Source organism: Lepidochelys kempii, chromosome 4, assembly GCF_965140285.1.
Source record: "Lepidochelys kempii isolate rLepKem1 chromosome 4, rLepKem1.hap1, whole genome shotgun sequence".
In the NCBI taxonomy this organism is placed as follows: domain Eukaryota; kingdom Metazoa; phylum Chordata; order Testudines; family Cheloniidae; genus Lepidochelys; species Lepidochelys kempii.
Genome location: NC_136383.1, coordinates 19581926 through 19609921, shown reverse-complemented (window position 1 = coordinate 19609921; position 27996 = coordinate 19581926). Strand labels below are relative to the sequence as shown.

At 43.8% G+C, this 27996-nt stretch overlaps 1 protein-coding gene across 2 annotated transcripts; it reads left to right on the top strand.

The window, feature by feature from the left end:
- The first annotated feature begins 3 nt into the window (after window positions 1-3).
- Window positions 4-27876, top strand: PPM1K (protein phosphatase, Mg2+/Mn2+ dependent 1K). 2 transcript variants are annotated; one of them, XM_073340666.2, is made up of 7 exons: window positions 4-182; window positions 8508-9026; window positions 10014-10114; window positions 18440-18605; window positions 19145-19289; window positions 20440-20574; window positions 21194-27876. In XM_073340666.2, exons 2-7 carry the CDS (start codon window positions 8587-8589, stop codon window positions 21323-21325), a joined length of 1119 nt encoding a protein of 372 aa, XP_073196767.1. In that variant the 5' UTR covers window positions 4-182; window positions 8508-8586; the 3' UTR covers window positions 21326-27876. The 2 variants fall into 2 exon arrangements, with proteins under 2 accessions (XP_073196767.1, XP_073196768.1); XM_073340667.2 differs by lacking the exon at window positions 20440-20574 and having other exon boundaries at window positions 5-182.
- Window positions 27877-27996: the final 120 nt, after the last annotated feature.

Genomic DNA, 27996 nt, shown 5'->3' with positions numbered 1-27996 from the left:
CATTTCCTCCTTTACATAGGCAATTACAGCAAAACCTTTCGGGAATTTCTCCGAGACGGCTGCGGAAGGAGGGTCGCTCGGTCCGGGTGGCTCGCTGGGAAAACCCCAGCTTCGTTCGGAGCACTGAAAAGAGAGGGCGACACAGCCTTTGCACGCTTTCCCTTTGACGCGGTCTCAGCCAGGTAAGAGAAGTGCTGGAATTATCCCTCAATCCTGGCCCCGAACCTCCCCGTTTCTCTCGGTCTCTTCTTCTTCGCCCTGCCCCACCTAGCCAGCCAAATCTGCAGTGGTTTGGGGTGGTCTCGCTCTGCGTGTTCAAGCTACGTTTCCGTTTGCTTCGGCGAAAGGAAAGCCGCCTCCCACTGCCATTGCCCGGTGATTGCATGAGATCTGCAGCGCGAAACGCGGGCGGTAACACGATCCCTGCCTGTTCACACTGCGTGGATTGCGGGCACTAAATGCACGTATCTGCACCCCCCTCACCCCGCACCCAGTTCAGTGAGCGCCATAGGCTGAGACCACTGTGAGGCAGGCCGGTCGCTGTGGCTCTTCAGCTGCTTTTTGGTTTGCTTAAAAATAAACCGGGGACCCCCCCTCGCGCCATGCGCTGTTAAGTGGGGAAATACTCGAGAGCATCGTGTGGCGGCGGCACGGAGTCGGCATCGCCGTGCGGAATGGGCGGCCTTGCCTGGTTTTCTCGGGCGACGCTCGCCCCGCTGGGCCTGCCCCGGGCGGGGCCTTGCGGCACCTTGCCGCGGAGGGGTGCTGTTCGGGGGGGGGCGATCGCTGCGGGGTGCGGGGGGGAGGCCGGGTCCATTCATTACCTCGCTGGCTGCGGAGACAAATGGCGCTTCCCCTGCAGCACAAGCAGAGAGGCGGCGGCGCAGGGTAGAGCCCGGTGGGTTCTAGAACTCGGCCCGGGGAGTTCCAGAGCCCGGTGGGTTCTAGAACTCGGCCCGGGGAGTTCCAAATTCGGAGGGGGGGGTTTCCTGACATCTGGCCGCTCCTGTGCTGACCCCTGTCAATGGGGAGAGGAGAGAAATAGCAGGATGGGGGCGCGTTCCCGCCTCCTTACAGCAAGGCAGCTGGACGGGGGGTGGGTCCGTTCCGTGCAGCGAGCACAGGCCGTGCAGTTGCCAGCCCTTTGCTTTAGAGTCTTGTCCTTGGGGCTTGCGCTTTTGCCGTCTTCCAGTGTGCAGCGGGTAACCAAAGTAGCCTCCTCTACTCACAACCCCCGGCTCTAAAAAAAAGTCAGTCCACTGTCCAGCCCCCAGGATCGGATTCCCACCCGCCCTGTTTATTTATGGTTTGCACGATCACTCACAACTGTCTGGGTGTCCCCCCTGGCAGTCCCATCCTCCAGTCAATGCAATTGAAGAAAACGGTCTTGATAACGGACCAGCCCTAGCATAAAATCAGCTCACCGGCACTTGGCGTGGATGCTGAAATCTAAGAATAATACTCGGTTTAGCCCCCAGCAAAGAGGTAATTGTGGTTTAAGGAGGTTGCGCGATTGAGTCAGTGAAAGTAGATTGTAAATGCTGGTTCCTAACCTGCATAGTTTGTGTGCCAGCAGAACCTGGCTGCTGCTCTGGGTATCTGCCCCCAGATTAGACCCTTGGCAAAAGGTGTTTACTGGCAGTACTACTGTAGAAAAGAGCCAGATACCACATCGTGCAAAAAGGACTCAGTCAGGGCACCAAAAAAGGGGAGAAATTTGAACATTTTTTTAAAAAAAGTTAGTTTTGGGCTTTTCTGGGTTTGTATTAGTCAGGGAAAGGGAAATGAAACCTGCTTTTCTCTCATTTGTCTCCTTCCTTGCAAATAAGCATGCTGCATTGTAGGAAGAACAGTTATTTTTATTGCTGTAATTCTCATAGCTCTCCAACTTTATATAATGATTTATGCTGCCTCCCTGGGTAATCACTGTTCTCTTGGAGTGTGGCATAGCTTCACTGTTGACTTATGCGACAGAGCATCTCTTTTTTTTCAGGAGCAGCTCAGTTGGTAATCCAGGATCCATTTCTCAGAATTGTAAAAGGATTTAGACTCAGGACTTGAATTTCCACTGTCACATTTAAATTAAAAAAAAAACCCACAACTGTTCAGTCCAAAGGGTAGAAAAATATAGATTTGAGTTAATAAAAGGCATTGTTTAAAGAAGGTGTTTCGTTTAAGCTGCCCTGAGAAACATCAGGTTTAGAAGCACAAGCATCTGAGAATCAAAGTTAGGAATTTGGGTTCCGATAACATAAATCAGCGCTTGAAATTCTGGAACGCAGTCTGCCTGGCATTGTAGCAAGCAACTTCTAAAAATACCTGCTTGCTATGTGCCCTGTTAACTTGTTTAAATGCCTTTAGGAAAAGCAGCTACTTGATTCCAGTCTCAGCAGTGGCAGCAGTCTGCCAGTAACCTTTTATCCTCTAGATTAATTCCCCAGAAATACAGCTGAAGAGAACACTCTTACTAACCTATATGCTATAGTGGACCTCTTCTCTATTGTTTTCTTGCCCATTTTTGTTTCCTTTTAATTCTCTCCCTTCTATTTTCTATCCTAGTCTATTCTGTTTTGTTCTCTCTTTATTAAGCCTAACTTTTATTGTCACCACACAGACTGGCTCTTATTAGTGTTACAGGCCATAGCAGCATTCTTGTTTTGCATTATCTCTTTGTTCCTTCCTATCCGTTCCCTCTTCCCTTCTCCATCCTTCCATCTTGCTTCTTTTCCCACCTCTTTGCTGTCTCTTAGGGCTTATCTACACTTACCGGCGATCGATGCATTGATGGTCAATTTAGTGGGTCTAGTGAAGACCCACTAAATTGACTGCAGATTGCTCTCCCATCGATTCCTGTACTCCATGAGAAGAGTAAGGGGAGTCAATGGGAGGGCATGTCCCGTCGACATTGCGTAGTATGGACCCTGTGGAAAGTAGATCTAAGCTATGTTGATTTGTGTTATGCTATTCATGCAACTCAAATTGCGTAGCTTAAATCAAATTTCCCCTGTAGTGTAGACCAGACCTTAGTTTTCTCCCTTCCTCTTTCCGTGGGCCCAGCTGACACCCTGCTGTTCTATGGAATGAGGAGAGCCCACACACCCAAAAGACAAGAAAGGCAGGGGTGTGTAAGGGGAGCATGCTGCAGTTCCCCAAAGAGGTATTGCATTGAGAACCTCCTTCCCCCAAATTTATTGGAGGTCATGGTGGATTCTTCATCATGGCAATGTTTAAATCAAGATCAGAGGTTTTTCTACACAATTTGTTCTAGGAATTATTTTGGGGAAGTTCTATGGCCTGTGTTGTTCAGGAGGGCAGATTGGCCTTGGAATCTATGAGTCTATGTTGGGAGCTCAAGCAAGAAGCTCTTTGAGGAACCTTTGTCCTAGACCTTACCAGAGAGGCAAGAGCTCCTCTCTCTACCCCCAGTGTTGGGCTGTGCCATCCTTCCCTGCCAGAATAAATCAGGTCCAAATAACCCCATCCTACTGTAAAACCTGAGGGAGAGAGTAAGGGGGAGGAAGAGAACCTGGCAGAGTTTCCCCTACCTTGTTTCACTGGGGACATGTGGGCAGTCCTCTCTATGAACAGACCATGATCCAGAGGAGTTGGAGCCATTTGCATTCTTCCACACCAGCTCTGGCCTCCTAACCACCGCTCCTCACTTACATTGAGTCTCCAATGGCGCTCTCCTGTCAGGAACACGTCAGCTGCCCCCAGGGCTCTCCTTAAAGCGGGGAAGGATGGTTCCCTCACTGCTCTGGGGGCTCAGTGGAAAAGGTAAGGCAACCCCACTGGCTCTACTAACTACCTCTGGAAGTCCACAGAGATGGTGGGAGCACAGTTGTGTCTGCTCCCGCTGCTGCTCATTCCCCATCTTCTCTCCATTTACCAATGCAGAGAGCGTTCCACGGGGACTTGTGGGGACATAGGGGGGGAAGACTGCTGCACTGGCAGCTACCCTTCCCCTTTCTCCATAGGATAAGAGAGAGTTGCATGTGAAGGGTCCTTAGGGCATGACCTAGTTCTCAGTGTGGTTGTTCCATGGGGAAGATACCGCTCAAAACTAAGGCTCTGATCCTGCAAACAGCTGTGCATCTGCTTAACTTTATGTATGTGAATAGTTCCATTGACTTTAATTGGACTATTTGTGTGGTTAACGTTAAGCACGTGCTTTCTTACTTGGAAGACCAAGGTCGTATGGAGTGCTTAAAAATAGTTGTTCAGGTGTAATCAATAGCTTTGTTGAAACACTCAAAACCTAAAATAATTGCAGATTATTTGTACATATAGGCTAGAAACGTATATTGAAGTTGGTCAATTCTTTCTTTCTTTCTTTGTAAAAATGTAAAGCCTCTTTAAATTAATCTGCGCCTGTTATTTATTGCGTACGCAAGAGGATAGGAAGGTAATAGTTTATGCTCTTTTTCTTGGTCTAGGAAAACGCAGATTATTTCCACACAAGATGTTATTCCCCCCTTATCACTATTAAATATACAACAATTTCCTTTCGGTTGCTAGTTAGTTTTTAATCACTTTTGTGGCTGTTGGCAAACGCTCAAAGCAAGGTCACTTATCTTCTTTGCACATATATATTTGTGCAGTGTCTTAACCCTTTGCAGACATATACACACACACACATATATACTCTCTCTCTCTCTCTCTCTCTCTCATATTTTTTTGGGTAGCAGCCTGGAAAATTCCACTATTCCAAGAATAAAAGTCATCATGTGACAGCTTGACCTACTGTGGAATTTTTGTTTGATTGTATGTTCATAAGATTACATTCAGTAGCTACCTTCATAAATGCAAATGTGTATAATTTACCTGATTAATGTAGAGTTCCACTTAAAAAGAGTGGCTATCATCTACAGAAATCTGAGGTGGGCTTTCACTTTAGATACATGAAGAATACCTTATTGTCCCACCACCTTCTTTTCCCTAGCAGTGATGTGTTGCCAAACCACCTTGCTGTATTTTTAAATACAAACAAATACGTCTTGTAAACAGTGACACTGCAGTTATATGCTGTGGCAGAATAAAGGTTGAGTTCCAGTATCTTTTGTTTATCCCCCCAATTGTCAGTTTTGTATACAAGTCTGGAGACGGATTAGCTTTCGAGAGATGAATTTGATGGAAAATGAATCTTAAATTGTTACTTGAGCTTTAGAATAGTGCTCTTATTCATGCTGCAGTATTATGAGAGCTAAGCATAGCGAATGCTTGTGTTCCTCTTCCATCAAATTCACACTTGGAAGTGAATCCCAAAGTAACTCCCTGTATTTCAGTTTTGTCATGCTGTACAAAAGGATGTTAATGTACTGAAAAGGTAAGTGAAGGTGACAAATGGAAAATAATAGTCCATCTCTGTGACCCAGGATATTACTGAAAGGATGGGATGGTATAGGGTGATATGGAGAGGAATAATAAACTTCAGCTATTTGGACATCTGTCTTCTTTACAATCTGTAATCTAGCTACCTGTTGAAATGACCATTTTAGCCATTTTTACACTTTAGGCCAAAATCATTCACGATGTAACTCTAAATTGGCTTATTACAAATTACTTCACAGCATGTTTGACTTTCATCACTTACCTATACAAATGGTAAGAGTAAACATTCCTTTCACCAGCCAAGAATTGTATTCAAGATAAGCTAAGGACAGCAAGGGAGGTTTCCTGTCCAGCCTTCATTTCTCTGAGCTGTGAACAAGTGTAACGAGCACCACCGGAAAGCACACCGTACAGCTATTTCCAGCAAAATGACTGCTTACAGAATTGCCTATGATTGTCGGTTTGGCAAGCACAGAGTTTTGTCTAGGGTGTTTTGTTAAATAACCTTGCACATCTCCTTATACAGAAGTATTTCAAATGCTGAAGATAAAAGTGTGATCAGAATATACCTATAATTAGTGACATTACAGCACACTGTTGGCAACAGGCCAAATATACAGTATCTCTAATGTAACTGTTGTCCTTCGTTCCTTGATTATGTTAAGGCAGTTTCTTCTATTATTCAATAGAATCTGCCTTGAGCCTGTCTGTTTTTAATCCCTCCACGTTAACATATACCGGAAGTCAGCAACCTTTCAGGAGTGGCGGGCCGAGTCTTCATTTATTCACTTTTTAATTGAAGGTTTCGCGTGCCAGTAATACGTTTTAACATTTTTGAGAAGGTCTCTCTCTATAAGTCTCTCTATTATAAAACTAAACTGTTGTTGTATGTAAAATAAACAAGGTTTTCAAAATGTTTAAGAAGCTTCATTTAAAATTAAATTAAAATACTGATCTTATGCCACCGGCCCGCTCAGCCCGCTGCCAGCCTGGGGTTCCATTCACCAAGGCCGGCAGCAGGCTGAGCGGGGCCTGCAGCCGGGACCCCAGCTGGGAAGGGGCCGGCAGCTAGAACCCCAGACCAGCAGCGGGCTGAGTGGGGCCAGCGACCGGGACCCCAGACCGGCAGTGGACTGAGCAGCTCTGGGGTTCTGTCTGCCGACTCCTGCCAGCCAGGGTTCTGGCTGCCGGCCCCGCTCAGCCCATTGCCAGTCTGGGATCCCGGCCCTGTCCACATAGAGTGGGTACCTACCTTCTCCCTGGTTCTAGCCCATTCTCTTCCTCTCTGCACTGAGCTGAGGGTGGGGGTGCACTGAGCACAGGGCTGGGGGTTGGGGTGCAAGGTCTGGCCAGGAGCTAGAATGAGGGAGGTGGCTCAGGTTGGATGTGGAGTGCTTACCTGGGCAGCTCCCATTTGGTGCGAGGGGTGCAGGAGCTCCTGTTTGGTGCTCAGGGTGGGGGTGGGAATGTGGGGGGTGCAAGAGTCAGGGCAGGGTGTATGTGAGGAGGGTGCAGGAGTCAGGGCATGGGGTTGGGGGGCTGGGTATGTGAGGGGGTGCAGGAGTCAGGGCAGGGTGTATGTGAGGAGGGTGCAGGAGTCAGGGCATGGGGTTGGGGGGCTGGGTATGTGAGGGGGCTGGAGTCAGGGCTGGGGTTGTGGGGGGTGCAGGGGTCAGGGCAGAGGGCTGGGGGTGTGGGCTAGGGTTGTGGGGGTGCTCCCAGAGTGGCTCACGGCAGGGGGCTGGAGGGGATATGCCCTGATTCCACCCCACTTCCCCAAGGCCCTGTCCCCACCTTGTCTCTGCCTCCTCCCCGGAGCAGCAAGCGCGCTACGGCTCTGCTTCTCCCTCTCCCTGGCAAGGGCCATCAGCTGATGGTGGCAGGGAGGGAGAGGAAGAGGGGCAGGAACCCAGCACGCCGGGGGAAGAGGCAGGGGAGGGGGAATTTTCCTGCCCTGCAGCAGCAGCCAGCTGGACCAAGCTTCTTCACACTGCCCCCTGGGACGGGGGGGGGGGTGGAAGAGGAGGGGGCGGAGAAGAGTGGGGTCAGGGTGGGCAGGATTTTTAATGGCACGCTGCTGCCTGCCGGGTTCCCGGCCCTGGCCCCGCTCAGCCTGCTGCCGGCCTGGGTTCAGCAGTGGGCTGAGCGGGGCCAGCAGCTGGGACTCGGCAGGCAGCAGCATGCCATTAAAAATCAGCTCACGTGTCGTCTTTGGCACACGTGCCATAGGTTGCCAACCCCTGACATGTACGTTAAATAAAATGTTATAGGTAACTGAGATATACTTTAGCTGTCCAGTTTTTCCTTTTATTATCTCTCAGAATCATCCATTGGGGCTTTTATTTATTCTGAGATAATGACTGTCCTGTTTGATTTGGGAAGTGGTCTGGGCACCAAGAGATACATGAAAACAGGTGGGAACTTGGTGTTGTTCGAGAAATCTAATGTAAACATCAAGTAGCACAGAACTCCAGAGGGGACAAATTATAAAGAGTGCACTTGGGCAAAGTTATCTGTGAAAAGAGTGTGTGTGAGTTCATGGAAACACTTTAAAGAGGATTGTTAAATGAATTAATACAAAACAAAACAACTGTAGCTTCCAGAAGAAGAGGGAGAGTTATGATTCAGTTTACTGATCTGTTCTGGAAAATATTGATCAGATATTTGCCGGAACTGGACATCCTGTACTTTTATGTGCTGACAACTAGATAAAGTGGAATTCTGTATATTTTTACTTTGTCATTTTAGTCTGATATTCTTTACTTCCCTATAGAGCAACAATGCAAGCTTTTCAGCAGTTGCATGATTAAGGTAATTTATAATACGCTCACTCTCATTACATTACCTTGTGAGTTATGGTGGTTTTCTCTGAGCAACCAAGCAATAAAGTCATTGCCACTAATGTTCATTTTATTACAGTTGGTGGTCAGCAGCCAAATGATCAGCTAAAATGTATCATCCAATGCCTTGTTTTGGTCTATTTCAACACTATATATTTAAACCCCATCTATGGGCTAGTCTGAGTAAAAGGTTATTTCTCAGTGAATCCTGCAGATGGATCTTTCCAGGTGCTTCTAGGCAATGCAGCCCACAATTAATGATCTCTGATGGTGAAAATGTTTCTTGGGTGGTACAACTTGAATTTTCCCTTTCTGTATTTCTTGTTTCCTGACCAGTTCTCTCATTGTCCTTGAAGACATTCTGGAAGCTGCATATTGATCTTTCATTCACTGCAAAGCTCTGTGGAATCAAGTTATGTCAACAGCTGCTTTAATTAATTTGGTTAGAAATGGAGGGTATCAAGTGAGAAGGAGAGCGCTGCTGACATCCCGCCTCTTGCAAGACGACAAACGCTTGACTGCCGTGTGCCAGAGCTCCACCACAGAACGCAGGGCTTCCCGCTTTGATCCAGACGGCAGTGGGCGTCCAGCCACATGGGACACCTTTGGGATCTGGGACAATCGCATTGATGAGCCCATACTCCTCCCACCCAGCATAAAGTATGGGAAACTGATTCCCCAAATCAGTCTGGCCAAGGTGGGCTGCGCAAGCCAGATTGGAAAGCGGAAGGAAAATGAGGACCGGTTTGATTATGCTCAGCTGACAGATGATGTCCTGTATTTTGCAGTGTACGATGGGCATGGTGGGGCTGCTGCAGCTGATTTCTGTGCTAAGTACATGGAAGAGTACATCCAGTACGTAAGCTAGGGTTTGATGCCTGGCATTTGTTTTATTATTTGCATTACCACTAGTGCCTAGTAGGTTGGGGCCCCCTTGTCCAAGGTGCTGTATGAACACATAGTAAGACACAGTTCCCTGCCCTGAAGAGCTTACAGTTCAAATGGACAAGACAGAGAGCAGGAGAAGGTAAATATGATTATCCCTAGTTTAGAGCTAGGGGACTGCAGCACAGAGAGACTAAGTGAGTTGTCCACCATCACACAGGGTAATTTTGATCATTGAAATATAAAACTTGCTGGCACTTCTGTCTCACTGTTGGCCTCTTGTTTCTGGAGTCGGGCAGGATTCCCTGGTGCCGGAACAGTGTCAGAGACTGGATGCTGCCGTGATGAGCAATTTGTTTTTTTACCTTTCTGAAGTATAGAAAAATCAGGTCCTGTGGGCACTCCTAGCAATTAGCAGAGGGTAGGTAGTGCTTCCCTCCTCTATTCGCCTAAGATGAAACTTCCCCTGTACAATGGAACAGCACACAGCTTAAGTGGTCGTAGTCCTTACATGGATCCTCTGCACTGGGGAGGGTGGGATTTTACCCACCAGCCCCAGTCTATTCAAACCCATTGAATTCACTGGGAATTGAAGGTGCTCAGCATCCTCCAGGATTGAGCCTGCCAAGAGCATGTGGGAGTTACAGGTTGCAATGCCTGCAGTACGGGTGCAAGGCATACCACTTGCACCACTCCGTTTTTGCATAATTAAGGTGGCTTAAACGAAGGCTGCACACTTTCTATATAAACCAGAATTAGGCAACGATTAAAAATCACCAATCCTTCGATCCCTCCTATCAGAAGGACAGGGGAGAATGCTAATGGCTTCCTGTTACCCCAAAAGGATGATACAGTGTGATTCAACTTTAGTAGTGGGAAGACAGGCCTGTGGAAACTGCTGTCAATGGAGTGGTATCTTTGTGGAAGAAGTTGAACCTGTCTTTATTTTGTTTTCAGAGAATTCCTTTCTCAGGAGAAGAATTTGGAAACTGTGTTGAGCAAAGCTTTTCTAGAAATAGACAAAGCATTTGCGAGGCATGCTCACTTATCTGTTGATGGTAGGTAGAACGACTGTATTCGACTTTGCAGCGGTGGGGGAAATGGTTTTAGAAATAGCTGCTCTTAGAATACAAGTGTTTTGTATTAATGAAATATGTTTGATATTGAAAGCAATTTTATTTAACACAAGGATTTGCTTTGAGCATTACTTGCAAATGAAACAACCGGCATCAGTCACGCTTGAGCACTTCAAAATGAAATATGAAAATCCTCTCTGAAATTTATCTGGGGAGCTGATATGAGGCTGAACTTTTGCCACACATTCCACTGAGTTTTTATCCTAAAGGGATACTGTCAGGTAGATTATTTACCAAATGTAATAGATGCTACAATGGTTCAAATTTGGTATATATTTAAACACGCTATGAAGAGAAATTCACTCAGTCACCATTTTTTTTAAAAAAATGCTGTTAATTCTGTGGGTTTTAGAAGAAACAGTGTCTAAATGTTCCCTCTTGGCTCTGCTGCTGCAGTTAAGTAACAAACTAGGCTCAGAGAGATTAATATGATAGATACTACTGCTATACAAATAAATAAATTAAATAATGTAGCTATGCTTGCAAAGAGAAAGGAACATAGTCAGTAGGAAAAAGTATGCCCCAGATCCTCCGCTATGGTTGAGGAGCCTGCTGCATGCCTCAGGACGACTTGTGTATAAAGGTGGCATTAAGCAATTTTGGTATTCCCTTAATCCTGGGCTGGCTGTGTGGTGAGTTATTCCACTAGCATATGTTTATGCTGATTGCCACCGGCCCAAGGGGCTGTTAGAACTTCTGGAGCTTGCAGGAGCACAGGGAAATTGGCCCTGAGAAGTGGGTATCACCAAAGGGCTCTGATAGTGGGGTGTTACTCCTGTGGCTGGCTAAGCCCATTTTACAGCGATGTTGTACTGCTGATAGCATTGACAGAAATGTTTTCTGGTATTAAAAAAATGCCAGCACACGCTTTTGGTTTGGATTTAAATATTCCCCTTTGCTGTTTGCAAGCCAAACATTGCTGTGTTGTCTAAAACTAGAAAGTGAAACTGACTGACCCAGTTTTTGTTCAAACTGAAGTATAAAAAGTAAACAGCATAAATGGATAAATAGAGACCCATTTAAAAAACAATGTTAATAAGCTAAGGTGGTATTTACTTATTTAAAAGTGATTTTTAACCTGACTGAAGAAGCAATACAAAATAATTGGCATTACCTTTTTAGTAACCTCTGATTATTAGAAACTGACTTTGGGGAGTGAGATGAAGAATTAAGTTGCATATTTGAATTGTGAAGTTAGTTTTTACTGAGGGGGTCTGAAATGCAGCAGTAAGAATGAGTCTGCCTCACACCCACCTGAATGATCTAAAGTGCTTCCATAGGAATGGCTTATCTTGAAGGCCCCTTGTTTTATTTGTCAAACTCTGCTCATAAAAGAGCTTGTTTAGAGTGACCCATTTCAGTGCAAGTTTATTGTGTTCACAGCAGCTCCATGAGGAGAAAGTGTAATGAGAGAAAATACTGGTACTTAAAATATCATTTTGTTATGCTGAAGATAGTTACAACATTTAGTACTTGGGTCTTATTGAATTAGCTAAAGAGACTCTCTAATTGACAAGCTGTGCAGTAAGGGTGAGCTTTCAAAATGCTGTCTGGGATTTTACCTTGCAATTTTCACCATCTTTAACAGGAGCAACATGGCTAGACCACTATGCACTTCTCTGAAAATGCCCCCATTAACTTATTAGGAACTTGATGCTAATGCTTTGAGAACAGCTAAACAAATGCAGTTCCGAGACACTGGGTAAAACCTTTTCACTAATACAGCTCAAGAAAATATGAAAATTAAGCAGAGGTATGTTAGTTTTCATGAGTAATTTCATAAAATCATTAAAATGCAGGGCTGGAGGTTGAGCAGCCCCCTGTGCTGAGGCAGAACCAAGTTAATCTAGACCATCTCTGACAGGTTGTTTGTCCAACCTGTTCTTAAAAACCTCCAATGACGGGGATTCCACAACCTCTCTTGGAAACTGATTCCAGAGCTTTAACTACCCTTATAGTTAGAAGGTTTTTCCTAATATCTAACCTAAATCTCCTTTGCTGCAGATTAAGTCTATTGCTTCTTGTCCTACTCTCAGTGGACATGGAACCCCTCTGTAAAGACAGTCATCAGGAAGTGGTATCCAGATGTGAAAGGGCCTCATTCTGCAGGGTGCTGAATTCCTCCTTTGAGATATTGACTGCCCTCAAGTTGTTGTAGAAGCTAGTAGGAACTGAAGGCCCTCAGCACTCTTTGCCAGGTGCTGAGCAGTCCCTGAAATCAGGCCATAAAGGAGTGGAGTAATGGGATGTAAAGACGTAGACCGATAACAGTTTATTAATATAATTAACTCTTTGCATGTGTGGTGTTAGAAACTGTAAATATTTTTGAGACTGTTTGTGTTTGCAACGTTAAATACAATTGAACTGTTTTGCATGTATCCTCATCAGAAACTTAACTTTGCACTGTCGGGACAGTTGGTTAGCAAAGCTACAGATTATTTTTGGCTATTCTAGATGTGATAGAGGCAAGAGTGTCACCAAAGCTTCTTGGAAATTATAGACCTGGAATACTGGCTGCTCAAGACATACGTGATGGCACCCAAGCCAGGTCTTCCTGTTTAAATCCTGCCTCATCCTGCGTATTGGAAAACAAGGGTTCAGTTAAATGTTTCTGATAGGTGACTCCATCTGTTGATTCCTTGGGCTGGTGGTCTGTACTTCTAATTTTTTTTTTTTTAAAGTACAGTGGATTTTTAGGATGACTGAGGCCTTGATACTGCTAAAACCTGCAAACTGGTCAATGGAATTCCACATACTTAAAATGTATGTTTGAAAATTGCAGGATCGTGGCCTCACTGGCCAAATCTGTCACTAAAACAGTAGATAATATGGGAAAAATGGAGTTTTTTAAGTTGCTGTTTAAAGATGATCAACTTAATTATGGCAGAAATTGAACAGGTCTTACAATTTGTGCATTCTTCTGGGAACTGTGGTTCTTATTTTGAATCACTCCTTCCGGTGCTAAAATACTTAAAAAATATATAAAGTAACGCTTACATCAAGTTTCCAGTGTAAAAAAAGCTACACATTCAACACTACAGTGCTGTGTCTTCTGTGCAGCACCTAAACAGATGGGTTTTATGGGCTCTTTAGGAAACATAGGATTTGCCACACTGGACTGTGGTCCATCTAGTACAGTATCCTGTCTCTGACTGGGGCAGTACCAGATTTTTCAGAGTTCCAGAAACCTCAGTCGGCACATGTAGGATAATCTGCCCTCCACCTTAGGTCTCCTTCTAATCCCTAACAGAGTTTGATTTAAACCCTGAAGGTTTAATATCTCTTCCAAAAATGTATACCAGCATTAACTGTTATAACTGGAGGTTCTTACTGTCCATATACACATCCAATCCCTTTTTGAATCTTGCAAAGATTTTGTCCTTTTTAAATTTCAGTTCAGAGCAAGGTGCAATTAATGCAACAAGCTCCTTCTCCCACTAATTTGGATCAAGGACCATGTTCCTACAAGCATGTACAACTTCAAAGTTTGTTACATTTCTGATATCTCGACAGTATATTTCTTAAAATGTTAAAAAGCTGCATTTTTCTCCCCATATCAGTGCCCCAGAGCTGAATAAATACAAACTTTTTGAAGAACTGAAGCAGTACTAGTTACCTTCCTAATGATGGAGTTTTTCTTTTTCTTTTTTTCCTTTTGGCCTTGTTGCTTTGAGGATAAATCTAGGGTCCTGCAGCTTTCCCTATCCCCACAGCTCCTCTCTCTGCCTTACATCCTCCCACCTGGACTACTCTGCTGGCCCTGAAGGGACGCTCTCCCAGCCCCCAGCTGAGAGACCCTGAGTTAGCATGTGAGGGAAGATCGATCATTTTTGCACATTCTCAACCTTATAGAGGACTAGTGCTATACGTCCCAAGTTTCTTGATGAAAACACTGCCACCAGCTCTCCTGACCTGGCCTAGGACAGCCATGTAAGGTGCCGCTACGGCTTCAGTTTATTGAAAGCCTAATCCAATACATATTGAAGACCATAGGAATTTTTCCATTGACTTCAGTGCTCATTGTATCAGACCCTAATCACACTGGCCGTTCATATCTGGAATAGCCATTTTATTGAACAAGGTTGGTTACTAGTTGATGTATTTGTGTACGTTTGGGGCACTCTTGAAATCTTATGCTGTGCAAATACTGAAGGTCTTTTTCTATAAAGAGAATACTAATTTTTTTTTTAAGTTACCATTCAAAAACATGACTATTCTTTTAATATGTTAACCTGCAACACTGAGGAAAAGGGAGAGCTGCTGAAATATATATCTAATATAGCCATCAGCCTAAAAAGGTTCAGTCTTGGTAATGGTACTTGGTTATTATCTAATCAAGTTAGAAGACGCATACTCTAAATATTTCCTTAAGTTTTTATCCACATTCAGTGTTCAATGGGTCATGACGAGCCATGAATCTATCTCCAATGGCTATAAAGCTGTTTATTTTTAGCAGTCAGTTTCTTGGAACCTTTTTGTTTAGAAATGAAGATTGTAAACAGGTTGATCCATATACTGTACTTGAAATGCTCTTTAGAATGTCTATCTTTGCCAACTATGAGATGGCTGGGCATTTTCCATTGATTTGCTTGGTCACCCCAATACTGTTACTGAAATACTTTGTGGCTTTTGTTTAGGCTGAAGCTACAACAGAGGTGACTCACAGCTGTGGTGAAAGTGTAAGGAGGAAAATCATTGAGAAAAGTGAACATATTTGAGACCATGTATGTCTTTAGACAAGATTGAGCCATGGTCAAATTGGACTTCATGCATTGTCATAAGACTTGTGAAAAGAAGAGCAGGCAAACCCAAAGTGAACATTTCCCCTTGCTTTGCAGCTCTTATTCTGTCATCCCCAGTGTTGCAGGTTTGTTTTGTCTGAACAAAATCCCTGGGTGAATTTCCTATTTGCCTCTGTGTACGTGTTATTTGTGGCAGAGACTGTACCTGGTCAGCAGCTCTAGAACTGGAGGCCCTGGACACTATATGCTGGGCTTCAGTGGAAAAAGAGATCTGCTTAATTTTGTCTCAGGTGAAGGAGTCCGGCGGTTCCTAGCCTGGACTACTGGAAGGTTCCCACATCCTCTTTGTCACATTAGTTGAGATGACATGCAGTAAAAATTGTCCAGTGAGTGTTAAGAACCTATTGAAAGATCTTAGTTTTATAGTGATGTTATTAGGAAAAAGTAAAAACTTGTTTTTACCTTTTTTAAACATTAAAACCAATGTTATGTGCTGATGCAGCATATCTTTAAAGTGCTAAGAAATAAGTTTGAAGCAATAGTAAAGCACTAGAAATTTGATACATTCATCATTCCTAGATTTTGGAACTGTGTTAGTGACCCAAATGAGTCTGAAGCCTCCTTTACTTTAAGGGCCTGATTCTTCCTCCCTTACTCACATTGACTATTACCTTCATGAGCGGTCTTGCTGAGAGCAGAATTAGGCCCAGTGAAGGGAGCATGAGTGGCACTTATATTTCCAAACTATGATAAGTTTTTATTTGGTCTACAGGTATTTGTAAGGTGCCTATCACTATGGTACGTACTGCAGCTTTACCATACATATGTCCGGCTTTTCAGTAATCTCCCTAGAATTGGTACTGAAGGTTGATTTGATTTTTTTTTTAAAGTACTCAAAAGAGTATTTGGGATGTGTATGTTTGCTGTGCCTTCGAGTTGAGGCACATCCCAAAATATTTAAAGCGTTGCAAGAGAATTTGATAACTATGCAATAATTCTCTTTTATGCCTTCTAGAATACATTTGATACTTGGCATTACAGTTCCAAAAGCAAGGAATGATATCAGAGGCTAGGGGCAACTCCTTATTAGTTCTTAATTTCTAAACAAAATATATTTAGCATGAATTAAAGGTAGTTTTATTTAGGCTTTTCATTTCACTTTGGTTTAACTGTCTGGTTAAAACAGGTATTTTACTGGCTTTGCTAAAATATCTGATTTCACTGCTAAATTTTAGTGGCATATTTTTAATCATGTTTCAAAGTGGGCCTGCAGCACACTAATTCTTGTGTGGTCTTCTAAAATTGGAAATAAAATGCAAACACTTCACTGAAATACATAAAAGCTACAGCCAACTTAGTGCCTGGAAAAATCTGGTTTTGCCTACTGTATGAGTTCCAAAATAATCAAGGATCTGATACAAATTACAGTGGAGTTGTTGAGACATATAATGATTGATACTTTGTTTGAGGACAGAGCTGATGGATTTATTGAACCAGAAGACTTCAGTGCAGTGATAATACCTGTTTTAATAGTACTGAAGGTCTAATTTAGACTGTTTGTTTTATGGATTTGCTTTATTTTTTTATTTGTCAGTTCACATTGTTTTCGCTCTACAACATGGCTCAATGCATCTTTAAACACCTTGCCCACATGAAAAATTCCTCCCAAGCATGTTACAAGCCTAACTATTTCAGAGGTGCTGAGCGCCCACAGTTCAAGTGGATGTTGACTGGAGCTGCCAGTGGTCAACGTGTCTGAAAATCATGCTCTGTAAATGACAGGGGCTGACTATGGGATGTGCTGATATCTGCAACTCTCACTGGCACAGTCAGAGTTAGTAGGTGCTTAGCATCCCTCAGAACCAGACCCATAATGCATTAAAGAAACCGGTTTAGGCCCCTTGTTCAGATCTTGTGCCCTAATGGGGCCACTGGGGATCGCCCTGGCAGGGTGGAATCCCTGAGTCTCACAAAGCTGGATTAGCCAGATCTATGCCAGCTCCTTGTGACGCCCCCCCAGTCAATCCTCAGATGCACACTTAGAGTGTGAATAGGTGTGGGCAAGACTGAAGTCCATATTCTTCAAAGAAAAGGAGTGGTTGCAGAAGATCTTTAATTACTACTTTCTCATTTGGAAGTAGAGGAATATAAATGGGGATTCTGATTTTTTTGCTTAAACCAAAAAAATACTGCCTGTAATTTTAAAAATCTATTTTTAAAAATTAACTATTGAAAAGAAAAACCCAGAATATGGCTCGGTCCCAAGCAGGGCTTTCAACTGATTTCACGTCTGCTGTAAATTCTTGGATGTACCTCTTCCTGTCCAGGCTTTCCTCTGCAGTAGCTCATTGCAGAAGCATGTTAAGCAGCTCTCTTTGTCATAGTTGCATACAGTGTGTGCGCTAGCAATAAAGGGGGAGCTGTTCTTTTTAAAAAAAGAAAGCAGCTTTGGCTTTGGGGATTTATTTCATTGCTAATGAAACAACTGGTCTGTGCTCAAATTGGTGCAGTCACAATTCGTATTAATCTACCAAAATGACTTTTCCCAAGGATTTTAAAGCAAATGAGTATTAGAAACCAGAATCGCTAACTATAATTGCATTAGTTAATCCATTCTAATAAAAACCAAAAAACCCAGCTCCGAGCATGCTGTTCAACCCCACAAGGGATAGAGGAAGGGGGGAAGGCAGAGGAGGACCTGTCTTGCACTCCACTGCACTTTGTGTAGTTAATTTATATCTGTGTAAAATGCCACCACCAAGGCAATTGGTGGATTGTGATTTACTAGCGTTCCCAGCTGCACCGGTATGGATTACTACACAGAGCGCCAGGCAGGGCAGAATCAGGTCTGGAGCATATCTGCTCTCTTGTCAGAGGCCCTTTCAACAAATAGAGTGGCACTGAAGAGCTCAGAAGGGAGTCTTGTCCTACACAGCTAGAAAAATACTGGATGCAACATTGGCCTATTGGCAGGAGGAGGGAAATGGTCGGATCATAAGGACTCTGACAAGGACCTGAGACTAGGAAGGAGATATAAAATGTCTCTTCTTTCAAAGCATACACCCAACTCTCATTAGCATTACTGAATTACTCACGTGCATCTACAGGAGGAAAGCTCTGCCATGGGATTTATCCTCACTGTTGCCCATTTACATTGTAGCTAGGTGATAACGTCCCATATCTAAAGCTGAGGTACTGGAATAGAAAATATATTTGCCACAGATCCAAAGAGCAGCCATTCCCCCACACCCCGACACCTGTTTATCACATTTGCACTCTTTGCATGAAGCCATGTTGTTGCACAGAACACCTTTATCTCCCCCCTCCCATGCATGTTTTTTCCCCCCACTGTCCATTATTTTCATAGCTTTAGTTGAAACTTAAATCTAGTTACTGAGTAATTTAGAGCACACATGTTTGACAGTTAAAACCATTGTTCTGTTATAAATGCAGCAACACTGCTGGACAGTCTTAAATCTTCTCTCTCTTTACGTGATGTTTGTAGCGACCCTGCTGAACGCTGGGACCACTGCAACAGTGGCCCTGCTGCGAGATGGTATTGAACTGGTTGTGGCCAGTGTTGGGGACAGTCGTGCACTGTTGTGTCGAAAGGGAAAGGCCATAAAACTCACCATTGATCATACTCCAGAAAGGAAGGACGAGAAGGAAAGGTACAGCTCAGTTATGCTAATAACATCACTTGGGACAGCCTTGTTCAAACTCTCTTGGTTAATTTTGTTCTGAGTAAAAGGGAACCAAACTAAATAAATAAGGCCAGCTGGTGTAAATCAGTGGAGCTCCTTTGAGGTTAGTGGCACTAAGTAGATTTACTGGGTCTGGTGATCTGGCCCATAGCGCTTTACATCTTGAAGCTCATCCTCACGACATTCCTCTCTATCTAGAGATGGGTACAAAACTGAGGCTGGAAGGTTAAGTGACTTGTCCAAGGACACAGAGGTAGAGCCAAGATTAGAACTCATGTGCTTATGTTCCCCATCCAGTACTCAGCCTCCTAAACCATATCCCCTCCTGGAAGTCCCTCAGAACAGAAATCTGACTCTGAATGTCTCTGGGTTGGGACTCCATACCCTCCCCATTCCTCTGCATGGTATAATCCAAGATAAAGGCACTGGCAGGAATTTTACACCTTTTATTGTTGGTCTGACCCTTTATTTCATATTTTCCTTCTTCTATTTTGTGTTTTGGACAGGATAAAGAAATGTGGTGGCTTTATAGCCTGGAACAGTCTGGGGCAGCCCCATGTGAATGGTAGACTTGCAATGACGCGGAGTATAGGCGATTTGGATCTTAAAAACAGTGGAGTGACAGCAGAGCCAGAAACTAAAAGGGTTCAGGTAAGAGGGGATTAATAGGGGACATTGAACCTGAGCGTTTGGATCCTGTGGTGTGCACAGCATGCGTGTCTAGCAATCAGAATGCCTTTGGGACCTTGAGTCTGACTGTGGGCCGAGTTCTGATCTCATTTATGCTGTAGTCAGGGGGGTCATTCCAGATTGACACTGAACAGCATCTGGCCCCAGTAATAAATGTTGACATGGATAAATGTCGATCTTAAATAGCATGGTTTAGAGTGTGTCGGGGGGTGGGGTGGGAGGAGAGGGAATAAAACATGACAGCCATCTGTTAACTGTAATGAGTGTTTGTTGTGTTTTGTTGAAACTAGTTATTTGCTGAAAGCAAAATGTCACCTCAGCAGTGGGGTTGACATGTTGATTTGCACAGCTTGGTCCAGAATTTAAATAATTTTTAAGAATAGCAAACGTATGTATTTTGCACACCTGTGAGGGGGAAATACAGGAGATGTATAAGTGACATTTTATTGGGGCTCCACAGTTCAACAAATGAGGAAAAATGAATTAGCATCTCAAAATCAATTAAACATGGCTCTCAGTTTCTGCCCCCTCCCCCCCAGCCACCACTTCCCACCCTCACCTAAACTTAATCTTCTCAGTATCTCCTCCCTCACCTCCAGGTGGGAAAAGAGTCAGCAGCTGAGGGGGTCCTATTTGAGGTGGACCAATATAGATAGTGTTCTCAGGGCAGTTGCCAGATGGAGGACAGAGCACACTTCCCTATTAGGCAGGAGGCCAGACTAGATGATCATAATGGTCTTTTCTTGCCTTAAAATCTGTAATAACTTGAGATTGTTCATTGGTAACTGGGTAATACACCGATCTGCCAGGCTTTTGGTCTCAATTTATTGAGCCCAAGACAGGGTTATTACCAAGAATTGGAAGCACCCTCAAGTGATTTACTCGTGATGTTTGGAATACGGCTATCTTGATTCTCTCGTATGCCAGTGCTTTAAAGCAATGTGGTGAAATAGTTAAGAACTTTGGTGCTGTTGGTATCACCAATGTAGAAAATGGAGGAACACGCAGTAACAACAGGAAAAGTCTGTTGTAACAAAGAAAAAAAGTAGAGCTGTTCTGCCCTGCAATGATTTATTTATAAGACAATTTATATTGTGCTGTCTGATTACAGTTGCATCATGCAAGTGATAGCTTCCTGGTCCTTACTACAGATGGCATTAACTTCATGGTGAACAGTCAAGAGATATGTGACTTTATTAACCAGTGCCATGATCCCCCTGAAGCAGCCCATGTTGTGACTGAGCAGGTAATGTTTGGCTTTGTGCTGAACTAGTGCTCTGTTGATGATGCAGGGATAATGCAGGTTAGCAGGGAATAGACTGTGTAATGCCGAATATGTTCAGACTGACAGATCTATTGCAGTGCATAAATGATATTATGGCAGCAAATTGGCACCAATTGAAGTGGGATTCAGTATTCAAGAAATGAGGTTTGTTTTGTTTTTTCCAAACACAGGCTAAAGTTGAGGGCACTGTTCCCTCTAAACTGTGTGCGTGCACACACAGATCCTAAACCCCGCGCATACGGCAAAACACCACGTGCACAAAAACTTGCACAGAAGCACAACAATTTGCACAGAAGAAATTTTTTGCACACACAGCCTGTCAAAAATTAGAGGGAACATAGGTTGGAGGCAACACTTGGGGTTCCGGGCATCACCGCACCTGAGGGATGAGAGCCCCTGGCAGAATTGCTTCAATGAATCCACCAGGAGCTGGGAGGAGACAGGTGCTGGAGACCGAGGGTCTCTTGGATCTGTGGGGCTGGATACTCTCCTTCCTTTGTAAAGCATTTCAATCTCACAGATAAATAGTACTTTAGCATAATAATACTTATCTCTTCTAATGATTTATTTCTCTTCTCAGGCTATACAGTATGGTACTGAAGATAACAGCACTGCTGTCATAGTACCATTTGGTGCATGGGGAAAATACAAAAACTCTGAGGTCAGCTTCTCATTCAGCCGCAGCTTTGCCTCGAGTGGAAGGTGGGCGTGAGGACCTGCTGGAATCAGATTTTCTGTGCAATAACCTGTATGCCGCATGCTACAGGAGAACACATCTTGCCCATTTATTTTTCTCCTAATATTGTACAAAATAGTAAGCTTCCTGGGTAACAAACCCTCATCACGTACATGTCCCATTTTAATTGGTTTCAGATAGGTGTTCATTTTGCTGACTTTTTTTTGTTTTGAATCCCAGAAGATGATGGGTAGTCCTGTGCAGATGGACTAGGTGCAGGGCAGTATTCAATACATGTTTTGTTCTGACTGATTTATCTAGTCCTCTGTGAAAGATTGATACGCTGGATAGACTGAGTTCTGTGCTCCCCTCTGTGCACAACACACAGGGGAGGGGAGCAAACACGTAATCATGAGGAGACGAAAGGTGCCTGTTTTGTCTGCCACTGTGTCACAGCCACCAAGAAGTCCCTCGGTGCTTCAGGAGAATCATGTGAAAAATAGTGGCATGGCTAGAGAGGATTCAGGAATAGGCTAGTCTATACAGCAAGTCCCTGTGACACAATAGTGTAAGTTTAGCCCAAAAGTCCTGTGTAAATTAATGCTGCTAAGCAGAACAATACTTTGACCTCCACACTCTGCAAGTTGAAGTATGTGTGCTGGCCAGGAGCCAAAGATGCGTGGCAGCCAAAGCAGATACCCTGCCACTGGGGGCAGAGGGGATATTCCCTACAATGGCCTGGAGTCTGTGAGGTCTCTGCTGTCCTACATCTCTGACCAATTTGTTATTTGGAGGCCACGTTGCAGTCCTCTGTGCAGACCCCTGGCACAATTTCACTGAGAAAAACATGAAGCTGGTCTACAGGGGTTCAAAAAGCTGCATATTTTTCAAATTAAGAGGCACTGTGAACTTGAATTCCATTTTTTAATTATTTAATTTCTAATTATTCCATTTTCTAGTAGAGCTCCCTGGAAACAATGCAACAGGAATGTTTTAATTCGTTAAAAAAATGAGTCAGGGCTTTTGTACTCTCCAGAAAAGCCGGTTGCTAGTTGACTGTGCACAGGATGCCATCAAGTGCACAAAGTAAACTGGAAAAAGGGGAGTGTTATGGGGCGCAACACTCACCGCTGAATTGGCGCCTTTCCTGGTCACTCTGGGGATTAGCTCGAGGATGACATCCCTGTCTGCGGTTTGCACCTGGTCACTCTGTCCCGTTTCTGCTGGCGGTCTCTCCAGGAACTGCCATATCCTCTTCATGACTTGGTCCTCCGGCTATGTCACTGCCTGTGTTTCCCCCTTCCGGGAGCCAGTACCTCACAGTCCATTCATCCCCCCCATTTCCATCAGTGGCAAATGTGGGGGACCCAGGCCCATCTACTACTCCAGGTCCCAACCCAGGGACTCTGTAGTTGGCAGCCACATGCTGCGTCCCCTCTGACTGTTCAGTACATTTCCCTGAGCCACTGCCCAGCAGCCCCAGCACCTTCTTCACCTTTACTTCAGGGCCCCTGCTACTCAGTCCCAACAGCCAGCTGGGAGCTCCCTCACTCCGGTCCCTGCCAGCAGCTGCCCTGTCAATGGTGCTAACGCCTCTTTTAGCTGCTAGGAACTCAGTCCTTACCCCTGGAGCTCCAGGCCATGACTGCCCAAATCTGGGCCCCGCAGCTTCTTTTACATGAGCCTGCTGAGCCCGGATTGGTTGCTCCCTGCAACCCCTCTCAGATTGGCTGCAGTCCGCGCAGCCACATTAGGTTGCTCGGAGGACTCCCCTCCACTGCTCCCTCCTGGGGTTAACGCCTTTCATGCCAGTGTGGGTTAGATACCCCACCACAGGAAGAAATATCCTTTTTTTGTTTTTAACTAATTTTTTTAGCTTTGGGCATTGCTTGTAACAACAGTAGCTGCCAGATTTTCAGACAGAAATATGATTTATTTTTTTCAAGTTGACAGCATCTCTTTCTTTTTTCCTCTTCCATTTTTTTTAATGTGGAAGGGGGAATATGGGAGTCGGTGTCAAATTAGGCACAAAGGGCCCGATTCTGTTGATTTCTGTGAACGGCCCCTGTTCTGGCCAGCTAAAGATCCATCCGAGAGCACCCAATTCTGTGCTCACTTACTCCGTTGTAAATCAGCTGCACAACTCTCCTGACCTCAACAGAGTTACACTCGCTAGACACCAGTGTAGGTAAAGTCAGGAAGAGAGAAATTGGAATCGAGTTCTCATTAGTTTTGCCATCATATTTTTCACATTGGACCTGCTCCTGGCAAGAAAGATTTTAAAATGAAATAAATCACCAGAGGGAAAATTCTGCTGAGCTGCCTTGTCAAACACTTATTATACTGTGAATCTTAACCTCTGTTACTTTAACCCTTCCTGTGCTCAGGCTCACACCTTGTACAGCCATTCCAGATGTTTCTCTTTGCATATATTTAAAGATGCATGGGCACCCTTTAGGCAACTATGCTTAATATTGTCCTGAAGTGCTTTGCATACAGAAAGTGTCCTGCTTGTCTCATTACTCAGTGTATTATATGGTGTAAACAATATTTATATTGCTTTTATAAGTAGAGTTTATGAAACAATATTTGTAAATATATATTATATATATATCCAATGCTATTGCATAGCTCACTGGAATGGGTGTATATTCGTGTTTCACAATTATAATCCTTCCCTTCCCCCCAGCTCCCATTTCTGAGGGTTTGGAGTAAGATTTTTGCTTTGGGTTAAGGGTTTGTGTCCGAAGTCCTGGGCCCAGCCCTGCTTCCCCTGAGTTGCCATTAGTGGGAGTCAGAACAGGTTCTCAGTCTGGAACAAATTGGTTCCCCAATAAACTTGGTTTGGGTCTGTATTTGGTGTTGACAAAACACTTCTTCCCTTGAGCATTTTGGGTGAACTAGCCCCGCTGAAGTGAGTGGGAGTTTTGTCATTGCCTTCAGTGTGGCCATTTTTCCACTCTGCGTCTTTGTGCACTTCTGGGACTCAGCGGTTTATTTCCTAAATTTAAACGTGTAGGCCTGAGAGCAAGACTTTCAAAGTGGCTATTGCATGTATAGAGAAACTAACCACAGGACTCCTGCTGAAGTCATTTGATGCGTATCATAGATCCATAAAACACAGATAGGCCCCATCATTCTATGGGTACTACAATAGCCTCAACTCATAGTGTATGTTCTGAGGGCTGCTTTGTGAATGCGTGCCACTAATAATAAAGTGGTGAGAAGAGAACAAAGTGCTGCAGTGTGCAGTACTATGAGACTTTCTCCTGTGACAACTGTAGCCTTGGTAACGATACAAATCCAATGATTTCCACTTAATCCCTAGTGAATGTTTGACCACAAGACAAAACCATCCTTGCCTTGGTACAAGTAGCAGTTTGTTTTCAGGTGAGGCCTGGGAGTGGAGCAGCTGGGGTGGTGGCGTAGGCAACAAATGATAGATGTGCATTAACAGAACTGTATGGGAACAGTTTTGCAGAAGGTCCATCAACATTTTGCCTCGCTCCAACTGGTGCTTAATCCCTCCCTTTCCTGTAGTCCATTAGCCACGTATCCAGTCTGAAGGCACCTCAGAGACATAGGCTTTTAGTAGCACATGTTCCAATTTATTTCGTTCTGGTTTTTGTTTGTTTTTCAATGTGCTCAAATTGGGGTAGTGTTTGCCACCTTCTGAGCTGCATCCCTCTATCGAGTGGCTGGTGGGTAATGAATAATACTGTACGTAGAGCGTCTTTGCGCCAGTTAATAGGCTGAGTAACTCAACGAGTGGCTTGAAGATGGGGTTTAAGTATGACCCATAACAACATTTGAACTGGAATGTGAGTTTAGGTTCCTTAGGGTTTTGCTGCATCACTGTCCTATAGCCTGTCACCTAGTTTTATAGTGAATTGGAGATTTTTCAGTCTATTGGCTGGCTGTCCTCACTGAGAAAGAATTCATTAATAATTTCCTATCATGTTAGGACGGAGATAGCCAAGAAAGGGACATGATAAAGCTCTACAAAATGTGTGGTGTAGAGGGGCTCCCATTAACCTTTCTCACCATGTCTCAAAGGGACATTCAGAGGCACCCCATTTAAAACTGATAGAAGGAAATACTTTTTAACACCATGTACAGCCTGTGGAACACCTTGCAACTAGATATCATTGAGCCCTTGGGGGTTACGGGATTTACGGCATATACCACCTCCTATGAGTGAGCAGCGGAGGGGGTTAGGAAAAGCTTTTCTTATTCCATAACTGTCCACTGTGGAGTTTTTTGCTTCTTCCCCTGAAGTGTACAGCTACTATAGGAGTCAAGATACTGGCTGACTGTCCCATTGATCTGATCCGGTATGGCAATGCCTAGCTCCCTAGTAAAGACCAGAGCTGTGGCATTTCCATGTAAGATTGTAGCCTTTCATGTGGTTCTAATGTGAGTAGTGTACTCAGTACCACATTGATCACATGCTAGGAAAAATACATTATGTTGCATTGTTTGTAGAAGACATCCTGCTTCTCAGGGCTCTTCTTCCTTACACAATCATAGCTACTTGCCCCTCTTCAGAACCACAATCACACTTTTCTCCCACCACAGTCCAGTCAGTGGAATTAAAGGCATTTGTGACAGGGCCTGTTTTTCTCCAATGAGTCAGGCACTACAGATGTTGCTGGGGTCTTGAGTTTGCGTTTTGGCGTTAGACACTGAGTGAGGAAAGAGTAGAATAAAACCACTCCTTTGCCTTTCAGTGTTGTGGCTATTTATGTGCCGTTCAGAATTTGGACTTTGAGAACTAGTTAATGAGTTGAATATCATTGTTCAGGCATTGAAGGTGAATTTGGTGGCTTAGACCCTGTCAGAGGGAAGGAAGAGGTGCATTTTGATTGTGCACAGGGATCAAATTAACAGTCTCCTTCTAGCTTTTAGCCAGCTCTCTGCTTACGTGGAATATCAAGGTGTCCAAGTCAGACTCAGGTGTTTCTCTACGTCAAAGAATCATTTTAAAACAATACATTCTAGTCTGTCAGCCTCCTGCTGTCTCTGGCAGCTCCTAACACGTACAAGAGAAACCGGTCTTAAGCCCCAAGGGAACAGCAAAAATCTGTGGCCTAATAGAAAGGATCTTTAAAATTTAGCAACAAAATTGATCTGAAAATCTGTGCTGCTCTAGTTACAGTGGCCTTTTATGACAGCAGTTGCCTATTGTAAGAGGCTTTTAGTGCTACACTAACTCTATATACCTGAACGTTTTGTGAACTGAATTAAATGGAATCTCTGCTTTTTTTACCCCATATGCATCTATTATATCAATGGACAGGAGGTTGCTTTTGTATTACAAACTAAACTGTATTTTAGAGGTGAACTGCAAAGCAAAGGATTGTTTTGCTCTTCACTGGTTTTCTGGGCCCAATTTTGATGCATGTATGCATGTTCAACAGGGCTGAAAGCAACTTCAGTGGAGTAAGGTGCTACTCATTGTGCCTAAGTGTATCACAATGTAGCCGTTAGGATGCAGAAAGACTGTTTCAGTATTTTAAAAATTATACACATAGCAATTTATTTTTACTACGAAGATTAGGAGGGTTCCATTTGCCTCACTCTTCTCTCTTTGCTGGAGGACCTTGGCAAGATCTTTGGAGCAGCTGAGTACTGAAGTCACAAGAGTAATCCTAGCTACAGTTCTTTCTCCTCCAACTAAGTGGAGAATGAAATGCTGATTCTTAGATAGAGATGTGGTGAATTCTCCCTCACTTTCAGTGTTTAAGTCATGTCTGGAGATCTTTATAAAAGATAATGCTCTGGCTCACACAGAAGTTAAGACCTTGATGCAGAAATTGGGTGAAGTTCCATGGTCTGTGAAATACAGGTCAAACTAGTTGATCATAACTATCCTGTCTGACCTTTAAAATGTATGAATCTGTGACTAATCATGGAGTAAAATTTGTGGTCAAAGTAATGGTGGTGGGGAAAACAGCACTGAAGTTGCTGCTTATTATGTGTTTGGGGAAAATGAAGTCTGGGTGAAATCCTAGCCCTAGTGAAGGCAATGGGAAAACTCCCACTCACTTCAGTAGGGTCAGGATTCCACCTTCTGTAGATGGAAATGCTATAATTAAAGGCTTTTGACTTTTCCAGTTAAGACAGAACTAGCAAACAATTTATATTAATAAAACTGAATAAGCTTCGTTCTTCATCTTTGACAAACTGTTTGTTACCATTCGTTAGATAAATATGTAGGTCATTTATCCATGTACTGTATATCCACTGTACAAGTGTGTTCCTTGCTGCTATGCCTCCACACAGAGGCAGCTACAAGGTTTCCTCTTTACCTTTTGTTTTGAGTGCTTGGCAACTTTTCGTGTCATAACTCTATAAATGCAAAAGTGCAATTGTGTTAACTTGTTACCTAGTTTGCCTTGGGACTACTTAGATTCACCATGGTTCAATGTACATAGTTGGTGTAATCAAAATCTATAATTCATCTACTACTTAGTTTGAAATGAATGTTCTGTTTTTTAACATGTTTTTAACGAAGCAGCTGTACAATGTGAACAGGCTAAATATGAATGCTTGAAGGATCTTTTAATAAAGTTTTTGCGTCAAGAGCTCTATTTTTTCTTCTCCCAACATTTTGTGATCATGGGGGTATTATTCACATTTTTACTATTCTCCCTCATCTTTCCTGGACCTCTCTCCATCAGCTGTGTTGGTGACAACAACAAAGC

Excerpts from the sequence above, each read along its gene's own strand:
- PPM1K (XM_073340666.2), top strand. The coding sequence starts at position 8,587 with ATGTCAACAGCTGCTTTAATTAATTTGGTTAGAAATGGAGGGTATCAA. Across the intron at positions 9,027-10,013 it reads TACATGGAAGAGTACATCCA|AGAATTCCTTTCTCAGGAGA; the intron begins GTACGTAAGCTA and ends TTTTGTTTTCAG. Across the intron at positions 19,290-20,439 it reads CAGAAACTAAAAGGGTTCAG|TTGCATCATGCAAGTGATAG; the intron begins GTAAGAGGGGAT and ends GTCTGATTACAG.